At 45.7% G+C, this 21,399-nt stretch overlaps 2 protein-coding genes across 7 annotated transcripts in view; one reads left to right on the top strand and one right to left on the bottom strand.

The window, feature by feature from the left end:
• The window catches only part of LOC119406972 (small nuclear ribonucleoprotein-associated protein B), a 373,302-nt gene that overhangs the window by 104,443 nt on the left and 247,460 nt on the right, over positions 1-21,399 (bottom strand). The window lies entirely within an intron of this gene.
• LOC119406870 (nuclear receptor coactivator 5) overlaps positions 1-21,399 on the top strand; it is a 156,220-nt gene that overhangs the window by 32,548 nt on the left and 102,273 nt on the right. For all 6 annotated transcript variants that reach the window (XR_007417529.1, XM_037673661.2, XM_049419222.1 and 3 more), the window contains 3 exons: positions 6,390-6,578; positions 17,914-18,009; positions 19,559-19,758. Coding sequence is in view for 5 of the 6 variants with exons in the window: in XM_037673661.2 (XP_037529589.1) it covers positions 6,390-6,578; positions 17,914-18,009; positions 19,559-19,758 (485 nt within the window). In the remaining variant the exon portion in view is untranslated. The remainder of the gene's footprint in view (positions 1-6,389; positions 6,579-17,913; positions 18,010-19,558; positions 19,759-21,399) is intronic.

Raw genomic sequence — 21,399 nt, 5'->3', positions numbered from 1 at the left:
GGGGAGACAGGACAAATAATTCTCGCATAGTGGGAGGCAGTGGAATTTCAGGCTGGTGTTTGGCCACATTGTCGAAGTTGTTCCTACAGAGGGCGGCAACCGTATTGCTATTGCTTCATTTGTGTGCTGCATGCTGTGCTGCCGCAGCCGCGGCAACAGCAGCCTTTTCAAACAGTACATGTTTGATTTGTGGGCACCGTGATGCGAAAACTGAGCGACAGTGCCACATTTATTTATTTATTATTATTATTTTTTTTCACTCATTGAAGAATATCTGTTTGCTGCATCCGAAGCCTACAATAAATTGAACTTGAACTGTGCCCCACATGTGGGTCAGTGATATTAATTTTTTTTAACCCCTTCAGGGTTTTCGCCGTACATGTACGGCAGAAGCTTCCTGGTACCAAAGGGTTTTCGTCGTACATGTACGGCGTAGCGTTTATTTTTAAAACGTGCGCCTTTTTCGATCATTTCTCTTGCTTGGCCTGTGCTGCTACACTTCGGGAATACGTGGAATTTTTTTCATGCGCCGATGTCTCTCCGTTGTATCTTTTTTTCGCTTCCTAAAACGGCGCGCCGCTTATCGTTTGCCCATCCGAGCGCGTTCGCGGTGCAGCTGGTTTAAAGTGCGCGCCCTTTTCGATCATTTCTCTTGCTTGGCATGTGCTGCCACGCTTCGGGAATACGTGGAATTTTTTTCATGCGCCGATGTCTCTCCGTTGTTGCTTTTCTTATGCTTCGCAAAATGGCGTGCCGCGCGGCGGCTATCGCTTGCGCAACCGAGAGCGCCCGCGGCGCGGTTGGTTTCAAACGCGCGCCTTCTTCCATTTCTCTTGCTTGGAATGTGCTGCCACGCTTCGGGAATACGTGTAATTTTTTTAATGCGCCAATGTTTCTCCATCTTTTTGTTTTTTGCTTTCCAAAGAGGCGCGGCGGCTTGTAGTCTCGCATCAGAACGCGCGCACGCGGTCCGGCTGGTTTCGGTTTCGTCCTTCGGGTGGTTTTCGCTTCTTGCGCCCGCAAAGCTGATGGCTGTTCGGTTTCTAACCTCTCAAAGGGTGACCGCTTGTTACTCTCTCGTTTATTGCTCCCCGGCGCGCGATTACATCTGTTTCCGTGCGGCGCTAAATTACACAAACGACGCCGCCGTGATTGCGTTTCCTGTTTTGGGGTCTCGGAAAAACTAACTACGTCTTGTTGGCGATAAGAAGGCAAAGGATTACTGTAGCTTTTTCACTCGTTTTGCTTTCCGGACGGGCGCACAACCACAGTTTTCTTCCGTGCGCTCCCTGACGCAGTTCGCTTACGCTATGGAAGCGCGCGCCGGTTGCGCTGCTGCCGGTGAGTCGAGCAGCGATTCTTCCGATGCGGACTATTCCCCAAGTGCCGAATCAGAATCTGATTTATTGGATTTCAATTCGTCAGACGAGGATTTTTTGACGAGTTCAGACTCCGATGACGATCAAAGAGCGACATCTGAAACGCGTGCGCGGCGAGCCATGCTTCAAAGGCTATCACTCGCTGAAAAGTTTTTAGTGTTAGAGCACGAACGCTTTTAACCGGAAACGTACTCTGGTGCGCTCATTTTTGTATGTCTGTGAGCTATGTTTAATACAATGCATAATTTTTATTTGTAACAAACTGTGAGGTTTTTTTTTTTTTTTTACGATTCTGCTTGATTTTACTACGAATAAACCATATGTATGTAACAACAAAACTCATTTTTTTGTCACTTTACGGTCACGAAAAAAAATTTTAGACAATTTTTTTCTTAAATAGAATCGTTTAAAGAATTTATTTCAGCAATAAAAAAATTACACATTTTTGGACTGGATTTCGCGAAAAAATTCGACCCTCAAAGGGTTAATGTGGTTTCCTTTTTGAAATAACGACCTGAAGAAAAAAAAAGAAAGACGCCTGTTTTGTGGATATTGATAATGAAAAGCAATAGATAGGCTGTCCGAACAAATTTTCCAGATGTTTGTTAAGAGAGTCGCCTCCTCCCGCAGACTACATAGTTCTAATGCAGAAGTATCGGCCTAGTGAAACGTAATTTCAGAGCTATAACAGGGAAAAATTTCGGTGCTAAAGGGAGCGAAATTATCGCCATTGAACAGAAACTTAGTGCCTACCTTATGTCGACTTCTAGAAGCCATTAGAGGTGCCCTTCTTATGCATATATTTTACATAAAGCAAAATTCCTTAAGCAGACCGCTGGAACCTCGATTGTTGCCTCAATTTTCACTATGCGGTCATGGAAACCAAGAATTATTGTTTTACTCCACATAACGACTGACTCTGCATGGTGAGGACAGCAGCGGTCTACTGTTTCCTTGGGCTCCGAAAATTTAACAAAATGCTCATTCAGATCACCATCAGACGCCAAGAGGCCAGACCTCTTTCATTCTCTTAGGGGGGGGGGGGGCTATGTAACAGATTTTTTTTTAACAGATAGCCGACAAACATAGAAAAAATGCTAGAATTCATATTGCTTGCCTATATCACCTACTCCTCACTAATAAGAACCATATAGTTGACAGGCTCAAAAGGCTGTCACGGAACATCATGGCAACAGCAAAAATGAACCTGGAGTGTCCATGTAATTGCCGTTGCAATAATAAAGGACAGTGGTTCTAAAATTTTCTGGCCTTGTTCTGTCGTGTCTGGAGCCCTTTCGAATTCACTTTTGCTGCAGTAACCATAGGACCTTGGTGTTATGGTGAATAGTACTAATATTGGTGAGGGGCTACTAGCTGTGGCGGAACGCAGCAAATTTTGTTACTTAATTACACGAGCGTACATGCTGTATACTAGTATGATTCCTGATGTCTTAAAAATCTACTGGCAATTATTCAGAGCGTTCTATGACGTTACGGCAGCCCTGATAAACAATAAATGGAAACGTACGCACATTTTCTTTTTTCATGTAACCCCCCCCTCTCTCTCTTCCCCACTTTTCGAATCTCGAATTTCGAGGTCACCAGGTTGGCAGGTATGCATTTGACAGGCGCTCCAAATGTTGATGTGTACTTCATCATTGTTTGTACTATGTGGTGGAGCCCAGTTCAACACACCGCGTTTGTTGAAGTAGCAAAGCTGATGTGCACGAGTTAGCGTGTTCTATCTGCAGTTAAATTTTGTTGATATGTACGTATACCGTTTTTAAAATGTGTTAATGGCTAAAATGTAGTTGAGATGACTGTATTTGCTGACCGCACAAGCCGTACTGGTTTGTCCTGTTCAGGGTAACTGTGCCTCCCAGCTTGCAGTTAGGTCATCCAAATATGTGCTGCGTAATGCCTTCTGCCTTTTCATGAAGTACAGAGTAATTATTTCGACCTCGATGTCAGTGCAGTGTTCCCTTTAGTGGTAAGCATGGGAAAGCATGAAAGCATTGTATGTCAGGCACTAGTGAGTGAACCAGTGCGACTTATCGACAACCCTATCGCAGGCCCGTAGCCAGGAACTTTTTTCGGAGGGGGGGGGGGCACTTGCTGAAAGCCTTGACTATTTGAGAAAAACGCCTATTTTCACTATTTATTTTAGGTAAAACACCATGTATCATAAAAATTTAGGGGGGAGCCCCCCGCCACCCCCCCCCGGCTACGGGCCTGCCCTATCTCGTAATAAACATCTTCATCAATCTGCTCGGTGGTATGTGTGACATGGTGCCGTTGGCGATGCTGTTTGCTGCCGCCTCCTTGTTCGGGACCACAAAGTGTACCTTGGTTACTTGAAGTCTGCGTTGCTTGCTGTAATGAAAGCAGCTCGCCATTGCCGCATAGAACCAGCAAGATCCTCCAAGCAAGGGGTTCTCAAAATTTCTGGCCTTGATGAACCCCAATGGCTCTTCATGAGGACAATCAGAAGAGAGTGGGGTTATGGCATCTCTTGTTGTGCGCAAGCACAGTATCAACACCCCGCCGCATTGGCCTGTTAATTTTAATATAGAAGGCCATCGCTGTTGATGTGGAACTCTATAATGGATGGACTGGCAATTTCCCCGCGCATCCCCCTGCCTTCACTCATGGTGTAAAGTGCCTGCTGCCTTACCATACGCTACATGCTTCAGGGGCACTGCACACTGTAAGCCATGTTCACGCAAATGAAGCACTGGTTGTGCAAAAGCCTGTTTTATTTTTTGCTTAAATGAAACACAAGGCACGCCAGTCACCCTGCGAAATGGCTGTTGACGAAAACACCGGCTAAGCCTAATTGCTTGTGTAGCCCATAGCTGGAGCTGGTGCAAAGCAATACTTCTGCGTGTATCAAAGCGCTTGTTAAATGTTTTGATTACAAAACCGACATAGTGAAGTGGCAAGTCAGTGTGTATGAAAACTGTGCCACGTGGCCATGAGCCACGAATAAAGCGCCAGAGGTGCCCGTTAATGTCATTTGAACTGGTCTGAACAGCCAGTATCATCTCTTCAGTGTCTCTGCTTGCAGAATTACTGAATTGATTCCAGCGCACATGTTACAAACTGCACTCATGAGCATGAATTACCAGCACTCCGTGTGCTCTGTGACTGTGGGCACACAAATTGCGCAAGTTTTATGGCATGCACCATGACTGTAGTGTTCAGTCGTGGGTCTCGCTACCCTCAGACTTTCGATGCATGGTTGCGGCGTGCGATGGCTCCGTTAAGTGCAGAGTGCAATGCATATTTTCTTGTCTAAGCCAGTAAATTGGGTGTTAATGGGGGTAAAATGGGAGTGGTTCGCATTTATTCTGATCGCTCATAGAACCCTAAAATGCCCTTCACGGAACCCCTGGGTTCTGCCTAGTTTGAGAATCCATGCTCTAAGCATTTGGATCAACCTGCTTTTCAGGTTGGTATAAGTTCACCACGCGTTGCTGGTTTCCGTAGCACTCATTGGTCACATTTACTAGACCTTGTCCACTGAAGCTTAAAGGGACACTAAAGGCAAATAACAATTTATGTCAGAGTGAAAGCCCAATGTATGACAACTTCTAAAACGGCAATAATATCAACAGCAGTGCCCTACTTACCGAGAAATTAAGCTAAATGTATCACATGATGAGCGCCACGAGTGGGACATTTTCGAAGTGATCCCGATGACGTAGGGAAGTCGGCCTACAATAAATCACTAGTAATCAAACTAGCAGCAGTAAAAAAAGAACATTCCGAGCATCAAAACACGCAATAAAATGCTGTTTGTTAGTTTCCGCTTGATTCATGGAAAAAAGAACCTCCGTGGCGTTGCCATGGGGAACGGCGCGCGTGGTTCAAAGGTTCCGTTTTTGCCGAACTGTGCCTCGCCCGTCTCAGTGGTAGTTTCGGGATCGCGTACTGCCGTGCGTGTTTTGCGTGTTCGTGAAAGTCGCTCTGACAGGAAGTTCGACAAAATGCCGCATTCGTGTGATATTGCCGGATGCCCGAATGGTGCACAACGCCAGCGCTGCAGCAAGGAAACCGGTGTGTCTTTTCACTGGGTGCCGCGGAATGAACCCTTACGCTCGAAGTGGCTTAGTGTCATGCCATTGCGCCAGTGTGCTAAACAGTCAAAACCTCTGCGTGTGTGCTCGCTGCACTTTCGTACTGAGGATTACGAGACCAACCGCAACTTGGTGACTGCTTTGAATGTGCCCATCTGAGCAAGTCTTTGCCGCAGCGCCGTTGTTGCTACTGTGGGTCCCGCTACTTCCGCTCGGCTGCTACTAGTGTCGGCGGCCGCGCAATAAAAGTGGGCAACGTTGGGCACGGCAGCAGTGACGTATGAGAGTCGTATTTTCAGGCGGGAGATTTGAAGCGCGCTAACGCGATGCGGACCACTAAAAACGTGATTTCATTTCAAAATAAGCACTTCCTTGGCACAAAAGCAGCGCTACGAGGTTTCTGGACCGCTATTTCAACAATCAACGTCGACTTAATATTTGCCTTTAGTGTCCCTTTAAGTATGATTTCAGCCGACATGGATTGGTTTATGCAGCTGTTTGTTTTCTATTCCAAAAGTAAGACTATTTGTTATGCTGCTAAAAATTTGGGATTTATTGCTAAAATTTGTAGTTTTTTTTCCCTGTAACGTGCTCCAAACTCGGATTTGCCTGATCTAGAGTCAACATTTTCCGGCTCCAAAAGTTGCTCCATATCCTGTTTGTTGCATCTCTGGAAGATCTCTCACCGCATTTTATAGCCAGTGTACATTTCCCATTAGCAATCCATCTTTCCTATGATAACTCATGATCGCTTGTATCATGCTCTTTCACCACCTTTGATCTTTTTGGCACTAACCCCCATTATTCATTGATTCAAATTTTGATATGGTTTGTGACCCTTGCAATACTTTTGTAAATAAAGTTGCTGCACTTAAATAAACTGTTGTAATTGCTAACTGCAGCTTTTCTTATGTTTTTACTTATTTGGTAGGTATGGTGGTAGAGATGAACGTGGATATGGCCGCGATGATCCACATCGACCGTATCCTCGCCCTGAAGGAAATGGTCGCTTTGGCCGGGATGGCTACTGGGGTGGCAGGGATGAGTTTGGTGTTCACCATGGGAGAGATGAGCCACCAATGGGCTTTGGAAGAGATGAGCAGCCTCCACCACGAAGCCGGTAAGAGAACATTTACATCTTTCCTTCTTTCCTTTTTTCTTTTTTTCCTTGAAGAAGCACCTTTCTCTAAAAACATGTCGGATGCAGTCTTTGGCCAAATAGCATTGTTTATAGCTTAAATATTCAATATGGTTAAGACCAAAGTGATGAGCTGAGCCCCACCTGAAGACTGCACGAACTGGAATTTCAGATGGAACTGAAACAGTATGCTTGGAATGTGCCTGTTCCTGAACTGAACATGGAAAGCGGGTGGGGGGGGGGGGGGGGGGTTCAGGAACAGTTCATGCATGTAGGTGAGAATGGGAGCACTGAGCACAATAGATAATTTGCTTGTCAGTGACTCTCATTGCAAATCGTTTTGGCTCATGAGGAGTAACGTTGTGTACTGCAATGGCTGTTGGCAACAGGTATTTGCTCGAAGCTGTGCGAACATCTAGTCGTAGATGCTTGCATTTCTGAACTGGGGTGTGCCACTGGTGTTCTGCAGCTCAAGTGCTGCTTCAAAGGCTCCGCAAGATCTCCCAGTTCTGCCATTGCATCATCTTGCTACTATTAACACCAAACCGTAAAATGAGCACACTAATATTCATGGGGAGCAAGCAATACTATGTCTCAAAAAGTAAAAATAAGAATCCAAAGAGTTCATCAGTACAGCTTCACTAGTAACAGTGCAAGTAAAGAAATTTTAAACAAAACTTCTAAAATGCGTGTTTAGCCCCCATTACACATTATTTTTTGCACAGAGCCGCATGGCATAGTTCGACTATCATGCTGCGCTATGTCAGCTTCTCACGAAAACTTTGTTGGCCCAGTGTCCACAAATGGGGTCACCACAGCGACAACTAAACTTAAAAACTTGAAGGTCGCTTGAGCTTCGCCTTCAAGAGTAGAACGCGATAGCGTAATCTGGCCCTGTGTGCATCGGCTTCAGCCATGCTGCAAGGAAAGGCACGTTTGTGTGCCTAACATTGGCTCTCCGAGAATGTCAAACTGTCCTAGAATTTCTACTGGATGCACAGTTGCAAAGTGGCCACTACGCCATAATTCTTCCTTTTGCAAGTTGGCGAAGTACCCAATACGCGTCAGTAAGGCGCCACGCGCACCTTCACACTTTTTAATGGGTGGGCACCTCTAAACCGCCCACTGATTGTGCAGTTCACATGTTTTTACATCTGGCGTAATTGTAAAATTCTGCCAATAGCGTTTTTTTTGCAAAGCAGTTTCAAGCACTGGCATGGCTCTGTGGTAGAACGCCTGCTTGCCATGCAGAAGGCCTGGGTTCGATTCTCACTTGGACCAAAGATTTTTATTATTTATTTGCATCTATCTTGAATTTTCGCTCACAGACAATGCCAATTTTTCGCTCGCACCCAACGACACTGCCGTGAACGTTGACACCGTAATTTCTGTGAAAGGAGCTCTTTAATGGGGGGACACTGGTCTTTCAAGATGTAAAATCATGAAAAAAATGTTTTTTTAAAACAGCATTTATAACTCACGGGCATTGCCGCAAGTACTGACCAAGCTTCTTACACCTTGGATTGATATTTTGGCCAGAGCATCAATTTATGCCGGAAAAACAGGCTATATTCTGAATGAAAAAGAAAAAACACAAAAATGGAGCTCTTGATACTATGAGGCTGTTGAATGATGTATGCTGCAGCAGTACTAATGCAGGTTATACCCTGGTGGCTACTAATCATCTAACAAAAAAATGTTAACATTTTGTGTTGCATGAGGTTCAAAATCGGCATTACAGTGAAATCTCGGTATAACGAACTTCAGGGGACCGCGGAAAAATGTTCGTTATTCTGAAAGGTCGTTATAGTGAAAGCCCAAAAATTTACCATAACAATAGAATTTCAGTAACGCAAACGTCCTACCTTTGCAACGGTACGTCCTTGAACTCGTTTCTCACAACAATGCACACGTGAACGTCAGACAAGGCACGTTTATTTGAAATAGTCCGTGATCGTTATTTTGACGGGTGCAGCACAAACTCTGCGTCACCAACGATTCTAGACCGTCCGCATTTTTATCCGCCGCTTCGGTCGCTGTTCCGCTTTTTTCTATGAATATGCGGAGTTTCCTCAAGTAGTCCAACGCATCTGTGGCCGACACGGACTCGTCGCGATCTTCGGGTGCTACCGTGACATCGTCGTCCATGTCATCGCTGCAATCCTTTAAGGCCCAACTGCATGCACGCGAGTTTTTAGCGACGGCCGACAGGATTTGCTGTCGCGGAGGGCCATCCATCGCCGTCGCTTGTCGCAGGGGTGCAATCGCGAAACGATGCTATTTCCGATTCCACACGGCTGGCTGATCGCGCTGATAACGCGGACGGACCGTCGTTCTGACCACTGGCGAAGCGCGAAAAGCACGAAAGGCATTGGAATCTGAAATAGAATCGTTCCGCGATAGCATTCCAGGTTTCTGGAAAGCCAGAAAACATCGCTTGTCGCCCGGAAGTGAGCATGACGATATCCAACAACATGGCAGCATCTCTGACCCTTGCTTCGGTTGCAATTTGCTCGTGATGCTTCCAATCGGCGCGTACTTCAAGGAATGCAAGTTATAGACTACCTTATTTACAGCCCATCTCACGCGGAGAGCGAGGCAGCGGCCGTATTTTGTCGTTATTATGATCGACGGTTCGTTTTGATGTTTCGGTGGTAGCTTGCTGCATTGGTGGTAGCTTGCTGCAATGTCAACATCGCCGTCGTGTGAGGTAGCCCTTATCCCTGCGAAGCAACGATGTGAGGCGCTGCGGCTTTTCTTAAACGTTCTATGACAGCAAGAGGAAACGTTGTCGAGATGCGCCTCGTGGACTAACCCCAACATAATGCAGTTTGCAAAGTGCGACGTAGCGTAGGCAGCGTACGCTTCCGGGCGCCCCATGGGATCACAGCAGATACTACTGCCGCGGTTAAACATAAGATTGCGAAAAAAGGAAGTCCCGAAACGCTTTTATGGCATCTTTATCTCAAACAAGACAATAATAAATTTGGCATGTTGTCATTCATCTACTCTGTAATTCTTTTTCGTAATTTGCCTGCGTGCGCGCAATAGTTTTCAATCGAGCAGCGCGACGGAGCCCGTTTGTCGCAGTCGCCTTCGCTCGAAAGTCGCGTGCAGGGGCGTAGCCAAGGGGAGGGGTTGGGGGGTTCAAACCCCCCCCGAAATTTTTCAGTTTTGCTTGCGTATATAGGCACGCACACATACAAACGCACGCACGAACATACATAAAGTATGGTTGAACCCCCCCCCCCGAAAAAATTTCTGGCTACGCCCCTGGTCGCGTGCTATGCATGCGGTTGGGCCTTTACAAAACCTGATGCGTTGTCGCCTCCGCAACGAAGGGGAAAAAAAAAAAGTTCTCCGCCCGCGTCTTTCTCCTCCCGTGCCATCTCAGGTTTTAGCGCGAGGGCGTCCGCTCTTCGCGCTGCGTCGTCTGCTACCTTACAGCTCCGACTGCCATGACCGATACACTGAAATCTAAGAATCCTCGCATTTCGGGATATAAGTTCGTAGTACTGAGGTGTTGTTAAGATTACACGGGAATTAAATAACGATCGTTATTCTGAAATGTTCGTTATTCTGAAGTTCGTAGTAGTGAAATATTTTTACATTGAAACTATAAGCAGTCGGCACGGGATTTCTTAAAAGTTCGTTAATTTGAAATGTTCGTTAATGTGGTGTTCGTTGTAACGAGATTTGACTGTATTTGCTTTTCTGAATTTTCTTGAAACCCGAGTTTTTGACTCTTTGCAACCTTTCGGGAGTGGTCTTTCAGTAATCAAAGCACCTAGAATTGTAATTCTTGTTGCACTACTGAGCTACATGAGTATTGCCCACAGGGGTAGCAGCAGATTTTTGTATTTCAGTTTTAATGTTTTTTTAACCCCTTAAGTGCTTTATTTTTCTGAAAATTTCCCAACCAGAAGTGCCTATTTTTTTTATTGCTGATTTCGAATCTGATTGTACTAAAAAGCAGCTTGTCGATGTTGAAAAAAATATTTGTACCACATACTTAGTCAAATCAAAACACGGAATAACGCAAGGGGGCCTGTTGCAGCTCCTGCACCAAAATCGAGTTTCCTTTCTCAATTTTTTCCCGTTTTCTCCTCGCTTCCGAGAGCAAACGAAGCAGATTTGAAGAAACTGCTGAATATGTTCCATAAGGTCATCTGGCAATGACAAGTAAAGTCTTGCCTGGAATGGCCAAGAATGGAAAGCGAGGAGGCTTCACAGGAGGATTGTCCGCATCAAGCAGGGTCCACTGGCGAGCACTCGTGATGTTCGCTTCCAAGCTGTTTTCATCATCACCGGAGGAGATGCTCAATTCACCGCCTTCGCTGTCTCCACTTCCGGACACAAGATAAACATCTGTATTCGTATGATCATCACTCAAAGAAGATGACGAAAATGAAAAGCCTCTTTTTCGTGTTGACGAGCCAGTTATGCATGGGTGACCGCCACCGCAAGCCATCTTTTCATACAAAAACCGCGCTCTTTCCGCAGGAGAAAAAAAAATTGCCAAGTAAATGCTGCCATCTGGTGGATTACACGCAATCTAAGCTGTAGAAGAGCGCCTCTTGTCCTGAACGCTAGAGGGGAGTACCTATTCCGCTTGGACGAGCTCTGCTCGTCCAAAACAGTTTAGGGACAGTTTGGGCAGGACGAGCTCTACTCGTCCAAAGGAGTTAAGGGGTTAATTGTCCGTGCATTAAACAATTAACTAGCCACATCTTGAACAGAAAGCTTTGATATGCTATATCATTCTTAATAGTTTGCACATCTAAAAAGTATTCCTACCCCTGTGAACCTTATGTTTCCTAGTATCCGTCTATATGCCTAAAGCAAGATTTCCATGAGTAGTTATTGCTCCATTTTTCCCGGAAGCAATGCTAATTAATTTTAATTAACTTCGGAACTAGTGGACATATTTGAAGAATAATTGCATATTTGGAATCGGCAAAGAAAACTAAACAAGACTGTGCAGTTTCATTAAATTTGGTTAAGGGAATCTTGATGATTTTTAAAAACCCACTTCCCCGCTTAATGCTATTGCAAAAAATTTTGGTCACTCGCAGTGCAACGGAAGTTGCAGAAAAACAAGATACTAAGCCTTTTCTTTTCTCAAAGAAAACCAAATACAGTAGAACCCCGCTGATACGTTTTTGAGGGGATTTTTTTATTTTGATTTTTTTAACACCAACAGCTGTAGGCATGAAAGAACTAAGCACACGCAATCACAACCGGCGCGGCGAGTCCGACCGCGAACCGCACGCACGACCATGCGAGCTCCAACCAGCTCGAACTCCTCCCGTTCTCCGATAAATAACGATGATGATGAGTCTACGCCAACGCGATGGCAGAAGTGAATGCCAATCTCGAAGGCCTTGCTTTCGCAAGCAATTACGTCATACACGCCATGTTTGTGCAATGCAAATCTCAGAGGCTATGCTTTTGTCAATAGTAAATGCCAATCTCGAAGGCCTTGCTTTCGCGAGCAGTTACGTCATAGACGCCATCTTTGCAATTTGAATCTCGAAGGCCATGCTTTTGTTTGCATCAATTGAAAGATTCTGTTGCTTGCGCCTTTCATGCGGCTAATATTATGGTCAAACGAGGCCAAGCTGCGTGAAAATGCACCATGGCCGCTCTCTTTCGTAGTCACTCGGTCGGCTCCGGGCACACTTCACGACGTATCATACGGGAACGGTCCGACAGTTACGACGTAACAGCGGGGTTCCCAATACATTGTATCCTATGGGAGCTATGCCGGGACCGGCGGAAAACGATGTAACAGCCGGGAAAACGCAGCAGTGAGGAACGTAACAGCGGGGTTCTACTGTAATTCAGAAACTCTTAGGCTTTAAAGGGCCTCTGCAACACTTTTCCAAGTAATCATCGAATGCCTTCATTAAAGGAGTTTTGCCTCGCAAATTGACTGCTTCAAAAATGTTAGAATCCGTCAAGTATGAGCGGAGTTACGGGGATTACAGTCATTTGTCGGACACTTTAAGCGTTTGCACTCTCCTGGCCTATTGGCGAGCGCGCTGAAAGCTATGCCGGGAGGGGGGTTACCAGGGGGCAATAAGCTACGTCTGTTTGTCAGCACGCATCATGGCCTTGAGCACTCCTTTTTTCTTTTTTTTTTTAAAGGGGCCCTGCAACACTTTTCTAAGTAGCCATGGAATGGCTTCACCAAAGAAACTTAATGCCTCACGAATTGAACGCCGGAAAAGTTTTTAGAATCCGTCCAGTACAAGTGGAGTTATAAAGATTTGTTGCACCAAACTATATGCGGGTGTTATGGTAGGTACTCGGGTTGACCCCACTACACTATAACCTGCTTATAACGAAGTCACATCTGACACGAAAATAACTTGGTTATACAGTCAAACTCGGGTATATCGAACTCGCCAAAAAACGTTTATTAGTTCGATATATGGCATAATTCAATATAGGCCCGCTATAGGATTTGATGACAGAAAGGCACATACCAATAAGAAAAGTACTTTATTAATATGGTGGCTTACTTGCATGCCCTACTTTGGAACAAAATAGCGCCGGACCAACGCCAGTACACTAATCACTTCAGAGGATGTATGCAACGGGCCATCGTCAATTTCCTTATTGCTGTCGCTTTGGCTTGTGATCGTCACAACGTCTGCAACGTAGTCCTCATCTTGTAGCTGGCCCATGATGGCGACATTATCGTCCGCACTGACGAACTCGTTGAATGTCGATCCGTACGCGGCGGCGACGCCGGATTTCTTCTCACCGCGCTCGACTCGATTGATCATTTTGAGTTTCGCAGCGAATGGCAAATTCTGCCTCTTTGCACAAGCCATGACGACAGCGCACCAAGAAAGTTCACAGAGCGCCAACAGGCAACACCACCAGCACGGACCACGCTAAATGAGGACTCGAAGAAAAGCCAGAAAAGCGGCGGCAGCAGGCCTGCAAGCATAAAGAAAGAAAAAATGGCGCTCACTTGTACCGCCTCCGTTCCTCGGAGAAAGCACGACGGCCTCTGATTGGCTGTTAGCGCTGCGAATAAGCCAGGATCATTTTTTGCAGGGGGTCGTTCACCCGTGCACATCCGGGTCTAAACCACTTTTTCTAGGGCGGCACTGGCATTTTTCCTCGCCACCGCGAGGGAAAGCCAACTTGCTGGGGCACTTTTGAGGCACATGGCATACCTGCCAAGTCTCCCGGATCACCCGGGAGACTCCCGGATTTTGAACATTTCTCCCGGTTGTACCGGTCATAGGAAAATCTCCCGGAAATGGCTGTTGTTTGATGCCGTGATGCGAGGTGGGACGTTTCGCGCACAGATGCGCTACACGCAATTTAAAAATTGATCCTGAATGTGTTATAGGTTATATCAGCCGTTAATATTTCGTAGATGCGTTTGTGTACACACAAATCTATCCCACAAGTTATCTCGCCTTCAAAATTTTGTGTCACTACTGCTTTAAGTGGAGAGCCCAGCACATAAAAGGGTAGCCGTTACCGATGTCTGTCGAGATAGCGCGTTCGCCAGCGCTCGCGACCGTCCCCGTCTCAACGGCGCCCCTTATGGTCCCTTGCCCGACGAAATAACTGGTAAGCAAGCGACGACAGGCCTCGCACGCGGAGCGATGTTATCGCATGTGCCTACAGTGCTCTACCGTGCCCTTCGCGCGACGATGACGACCGGGTCGTTTCATCTCTGCTTCAACCGCGTTCATCCCTGTACTAGCGCGCTTTTACTCGCACGTGAAACAGACGATGCGTAAGCGATGTTAACGGTTTGGACTCTGTACAGATCAGCGGCGACCGCAAAATCCCGCTGACTGGGTCCTTATAAAATCTATTGTAATACACCCCCCCCCCCCCTCGCGGTCGGCATACTTTATACTACCCCCCCCCCCTCCCGTTGAGTAGATCTCCCGGATTCCGTTTCTCCAAACTTGGCAGGTATGCACATGGAGTTTGATATATCGGTTGTCGTTGCTATTTTTGTGCGATGTAACAGTAACTTTTGCTATATATTCTCAATGTAAATTTACCGTGTTTAGAAATTGTTCGATATACGGGATAATTTAATATAAAAGGGTTCGATATAGTCGGACTCAACTGTATCCGAAAATTCATTATAAACTTGCATTCATAACACTGTATCTATGGCAAGACTATTTTTTATTTACTTCGTTACGGCAGATAATTCATTATATCAGTGTTCGTTATATCGAAGTTTGAGTGTACTAACACTTTATGATACACGTATTCATATTCAACAAATACCCACAGTCATGTTCACGTCTACTCCTACTCATACATGCGCATACAGTCGAACCCGTTTATAACGAACTTGAAAGTGCCGCGAAAACTTGTCGTTATATCAGTAGTTTGTTGTAAATGGACTCGCCCTCAAAAACATGCACTTAGTGACCAAGCCACTTTTTTTTCTCTCGGCGCATTTTTATTGAAACCCCTCTTGTGAGAAGTTAGGCCTTTTCGCCTTGTGAAGCGACGCCCGCTGTGTGCAGGAGTGAATTATACCGCCTTTGCAGTGAACCAACACCGTTTCTCTGAACCGCGGTACCGCCATGTGGAGCCGATCATCCCTGGCTAGTTGCGTTCAGCGTGTCACCTACTCCGCTCACGCCATCATTGCCGGGCCGTTTCATGTATTACGCGCATTTGTGCGTTCTTTGTGCCCGCTTCACTTTGGACCGTGCACGGGTGCGGCGAGTGGCCTGTTTGTTCAACGTGGCGAAGACGGGCGTTTTGCAAGCAACGTGCACTCTGCGTATCCGCAATGCTCTGGCGGTCCTGCACAATAGGCGCGCCGCGCTTGGGTTGTCGCTGTAAGTGCATCGATGTTTCTCGGTGCCCGTGCCACTCAACACCTGCAAGCTACTTTCGTTTATACGAAGCGACGCACTTTATCTTGCGCGGCGCGGTGGCGAACTTGCGAATGGCAGCATCGCACGCTTGTACTGCTTGTATCGGCGTCAATCCGAACAGTGTACACCACACGTGCAGCCGAGCCAATAGCTGCAGATGACTGTGATAAGGTTGTCAGCGATAAGTCATAATGGCATGTTCATCGCCGGCCGCCACATTGCCTTCGCTCTCTTCTGATGCTTATTCGTGAAGGAATCGTCGAAATCGCACGGAAGTCATAATCATGATCGACCGGTCTCTGCCGTTGCCGATAAGATGAAAGACATTTTACGGCACATTGTGGCGTCGATGCAGTGAATGCGCGGAAAAGTTATCACGGTCATCGTTTGTTGCATTTTATGGCTTCTTGCGTTCCAAGGCATAGGTCTATCGTAGGCGGTCGTAGCTGCAGAGAACGACGCCAGAAAAGGTTGCCGTGCGAAAGCTGACCACAAAGCTTCATGCTGCCTCCTATTTCTTTCTTTTTTTTTATTCGTCCCTGCCATTCTGCCACTGAAGAAATGCCAGGAAAGCGAGCGACCTCGCTCGCAGCGTCCGAAATCAGCGTGCGGTGCTTGCCGATCTAGGTTATCTCGTCACGAGTAAACTGGAGCGGGGCACGCGTGAGCGCATGCCTCTTATGCTTTAGAAGGCCTGTTTAACTTTTTTTCGCTTCGTATACGCCATATTTTTACCGCGACCGTGTCTGAAGTGTTCGTTGTAAAAGTAGGAGGCTTTGAAAAATGTTTGGTATACAGTAGAACCCCGCTGATACGTTTTTGAAGGGACCGTAAGAAATAAACGTAAGAGACTGGAAACGCAACAGCCGAAAAACAGAAATAACGACAAAATATTTAGTGGTACAGAATTTTATTTCAATGCTTACGAGCAGCACGAAAATTGGCGCGCTCAGCCACACTCTAGTCGACGGATAGAAACGCGGAGCTGGGGACGCCCTTATCCACAGAAATGTAATCAACGTATGTAGTTTTTTTTAACACTAATAGCTGTAGGCATGAAAGGACTAAGCACATGCAATCACGATAGCGCGGCGAATCCGACCGCGAACCGCGCACACGACCATGCGAGCTCCAGCCAGCTCGAACTCCTCCCGTCCTCTGACAAAGAACGATGATGAGTCTACGCCAACGCGATGGCAGAAGTGAATGCTAATCTCGAAGGCCTTGCTTTCGTGAGCAATTACATCACAGACGCCATGTTTGTGCAATACAAATCTCAAAGGCTATGCTTTTGTCAATAGTAAGTGCCAATCTCGAAGGTTTTGCTTTCGCAAGCAATTACGTCATAGACGCCATCTTTGCAATACGAATCTCGAAGGCGATTTTGTTTGGATCAATCGAAAGATTCTGTTGCTTGCGCCTCCCATGCGGCTAATGTTACGGTCAAACCAGGCCAAGCTGCGTGAAAATTCACCATGGCCGCTCTCTTCGGTAGTCACTCGGTCGGGTCCGAGTGCACTTTGCGACGTATCATACGGGAACGGTCCAACAGTTACGACGTAACAGCGGGGTTCCCAATACATTGTATCCTATGGGAGTTATGCCGGGACCAGCGGAAAACGACGTAACGGCCGGGAAAACGCAGCAGTGAGGAAGGTAACAGCGGGGTTCTACTGTATGTGGATGCAATTTCAATGGGAGCATAGGAAAGACGTAAGTGCACTGAAATAGGGTCGTTATAACTGATAGATCGTTATAACTGGGATCGTTATAAGTGGGTTCGACTGTATTAATGTTTAATGCTTAATGCACTTAGTCGCATTTGCTGGCATTCACTCGTGTTCATACTCATGTCTTCTCACACTCATAGGTACGTACTCGCTTATCTTCAAATGTCTGCTCACACTCATGTGTTACACCCACATTGATACTCGCATCTGCTCACAGGATTTCACTCAGTTTAGTCACAATCATACGTACTCGCTCACATTCATACCCCCATCTACTTTTACTCGTAGGTATTCATTCTCGTTCATACTCGCGTCTGCTCACACTCGTACATACTCATGTTCACACTCGTGTCTACTTACATCACTCATACTCACACTCATTGAAATGAGCTTGAACAGACTCGTGAGTATGCCAACCTATAACCTACACACACATTCACACTCACTCTCTCAAGCATTGGCGTGTCACAGTGGTTCAGTGAAGCCAATGGACCTTAAAAATTTCAGCAGCACCTTCTGGGCTGATGTGAAGCTCGGAACCTTCTGGCATTCGAAGATTGATTGCGTGGAGAGTGATTGGTGATTGAGGTATGCTACAACTACTGATGTCATGAAATAGCGTGCCAGATTTATTGACTTTAGTATATTGAGGCGTAATTATAGGTCTATCATATCCCTTTCTCTTCTTTATTTTCTACATAGAATGGACCCTGTACCAGTTCCACCACCATTCAGACCAGAGGGTGATCTCCGGAAGCCAAATGACTGTGAGATCATTGTGCTTCACAGGCAGAACAGGTTCGTGCCGTTGTGCTTCTTTCTATTTCTTTTCCAGCATTGGTTGAATACTGTGAAAGTGGATGTAATGAAATAGAATTTAGTACGAGCTCAATAGTGCAATAATAATAATAATTGTTGGGGTTTAACGTCCCAAAACCATCATAGGATTATGACAGACGCCATAGTGGAGGGCTCTGGAAATTTTGACTACCTGGGGTTCTTTAATGTGCACCTAAATCTTACCGTCAAATGCCGAGCAAGCGCCCCCACCCGAGCAAGCGCCCCCCTCCCTTTTTCGGGAGATCTGAAATAAGCGCTAATGACCAAGCAAGCGCTCCCTCCTTCCCTGTGGTCACTTTTTTTTTTCAAGACTAGCATCGCTTGAAAGGAGGCGTTGGCTTGTGTAAAAAGAACCACAAGAATGAGTACACTGAATGCGTCTCTAATGTTTTTTATGAAATTCTGTTGTCATGTGGCCGGTCGTATGTTGGTCAAACAGGTCGCTGCTTCTATGGTTTGACAGTGATGAGGGGGAATAAAAATAGTAAATAAATAAAGCATTTCATTAAAAATATGGACGGGCATTTTTATTTTTAGCGGCTCTCCCACCACCATCTTGAATTTCGGTCCGGTACCGAGCAAGCGCCCCCCTCCAAACATGGTCGGATTATCCTTCACCGTAGGGGGGGCGCTTGCTCGGCATTTTACGGTAGTATGTGGGCCTCTAGCATTTTTGCCTCTAAAGAAAATGCGGCCGTCGCGACTGGGATTCGATCCCGCGACCTGCGGGTCAGCAGTCTAGCACCTCAACCACTAGACCACCATGGCGGGTGGAGTTCAGTAGTGTGAAGCACTGACATTTGTTGTGGAAACTTGTATTTATTTCCCCCCCTTTTTTTTCTTGCCAAGAAAAAAGGATATTTGTAAGGGTCTAGAGTGGATATATTTATGACTAAATGATGTGTTGCTATTAACCCTTTTCCTACAAAGTTTTTTGTTAAAAAATGATGCAAAAATACAAATTTTATTTGCCTATTTGATGATACGGGTCTTTAAATAACTCAAAAAAATATTTCAAGGCGCTTTCTTCTCAAGTGAAATATTTTTTTGAAATTATGCAGAGGATTGGCTTCACTGCACTAGAATTCCCGTGACAGCGCATGATTGCCATGTCTTATCACCTCGAAATTCGTACGAATTCATATCGCCCCGAAATTTGTATGAGCTGGGGTCTTATCACGGGGTTCTGCTGTATTCTCATTAGAGCAGCATTTCCACTTTAAACAGTAATAAGAACCAGTGACAAATAATTAAGAACTTCCTCTTGCACACTGCCAAGTGGTCCTAAACACTGTTTATTCACCTCCAGAGCACAATTTCTTGGGTACAAATCTACTGTGAAATATCTTTTCTGCTGCGACAAAAATTGCTCCAGCTTCTAAACTGACTCTACTGCAGCTGCACATGGACTCCTCAAGGCTGACGTAGTGCAGCATTGTTTTAAGAGCAGTTAAGAAAAGAACCATATCGTTGTTCTTTAGTGCAATTTGTTTTTTCTCTCTTTCAGAAATTATGCAGAGATGGTGGAAAGACGGCTCAAGAACCTTGGCATGCAAGTGGACCTATTATTCTTGAAAGATCAAGCTTTGCTTAGCCGAGCTCTCGAAGATTTGACACAGAGAGGCACATTGTTTGCTGTTGTGGTGACAGACCAACACGAAGTGCATGGAAGCGTGACAGTCAATATTCTCTATGGAGTTCCTCAAGGTGAGTAAGCATTAGCGTCTGTAACAGCCCGTTGCTATGCTTCTGGTGTCACCTCGACAGCAAATTATAATTGAAGCGCTCAGTGCGACAAGTAAATGTCGCCGTTGGCATTTTGACTATTTTACATCTTTGATTCGAAATGCCTTTTGTGACAACAATTGATAACGTGGAATAAATTGTATTGCTTTCACTTTAAATATGTTATGTAAAAGCCACTTTTATCATGATAGCAATGTTTCTTTTACTGTGAGGTGAAATATATTGAATTTATCTAACACGTTCGTCATTTTGTGTGCACTGTGTGTTTGTTAGTAATGTTGAGGTAATTTTAAACATCATGTTGATTTTGTGCCATGATATTTGAATGCTTTTACAAGAATTTTTACAAGAATGCTTTTACAAGGTTACCATAGCACTAATACATTTTCGCGACCGATTTTTCGGACGCATTTATGCCCTAAAGTTTGATTTTTCGGACTGAATTGCTCATTTTGAGCCGTGCCGCTAGGGTGGCTAACATTATAGCCACCCTAGAGTAGCTTGATTTGGAAAGCCACCGTGTTGGATTTTCTGCTGGCTTGGTTGAGTTTGGCTTCAAGTGGCCAGGTGTGTTGCCTCCAAGATTAGAGTCCGTATGATCTTCCAGTTTCGGAGGCCATGCCCGCTCTTCGTTGCCTGGTAAAATGCTATAGTGGACGCAACTTTTCTCTTTCAGTCAGCCTTGTCATTGTTATTACGCTGATAGGTTTTTTTGTGCATTTGTTTTTCTGGTTGTCATTCTGCACGTGGTGTTGGTGGTGTGTCAAGGGTTTTTGAGCCGTCGTGCACGTCACGTTTTCTGCCATTGCGGTTGCTCAGTGGTAACGGTGCTCGCCTGCTGACCTGAAACGCGAGTTCGATTGTGGCAGTTGCGTATCGATGGAGGCAAAATGCTGGAAGCCTGCATACTATACGATGTCAGTGTATCCTGAGACCGCGTCGTTAAATCCGACCAACCAGATGAGCCGTTGCGTGCATCGTTTTGTGACCGGTGTCAAAGTTTCTTTGCTTGGTGCCATAAAGCCATCAACTGTGCCAGCTGCAACGGTCGGCAGCAGCGATCGCCAACACGCTGACGACGTTACTGTAGCCCAAATACAACCAAATCTGCTCGTGCTTAAGCGTAGCATGAAGCAGGGTATTATTGGAGATTTGTTTAGGCTGCTTTAATCCAAATAAACTTCATTTTTATGTCTGAACAACTTTTTGTGACTTCTATTTTTCGGACTATTTTGCGGTCCCCGCCAGGTCCGGAAAATCTGTCGGTGACTGTGATCATCATTACCACTATTAAAGTCCAATTGAGAATCTGAAAGCTCGTTTTATGAGGTACGGACTGTGGAGCCAACTTCCAGGCCCGTCTCATCGATATAGTGTCATATTAATAGCTTGCATAAGCCTTATTACTCAGAGTAGTGCTTTCTTGGTACTTCGGGCAGTGCTACCTTGACTCAATATAAGTGCGACTCTGTTGTTAGGAAGGGCATAACTGTTTTCTCGCTGCGGAGCCATTTTATACCTTGCGGTTATAATCGCCTGCTTGTTTCTTTGCAATACCCAAACTTGGTGAGTGTTCCTTCAACCATGATCATCATGACCTCA

Source organism: Rhipicephalus sanguineus, chromosome 1, assembly GCF_013339695.2.
Source record: "Rhipicephalus sanguineus isolate Rsan-2018 chromosome 1, BIME_Rsan_1.4, whole genome shotgun sequence".
Classification (NCBI taxonomy): Eukaryota; Metazoa; Arthropoda; class Arachnida; order Ixodida; family Ixodidae; genus Rhipicephalus; species Rhipicephalus sanguineus.
This window is presented reverse-complemented; position numbering and strand designations above follow the sequence as displayed.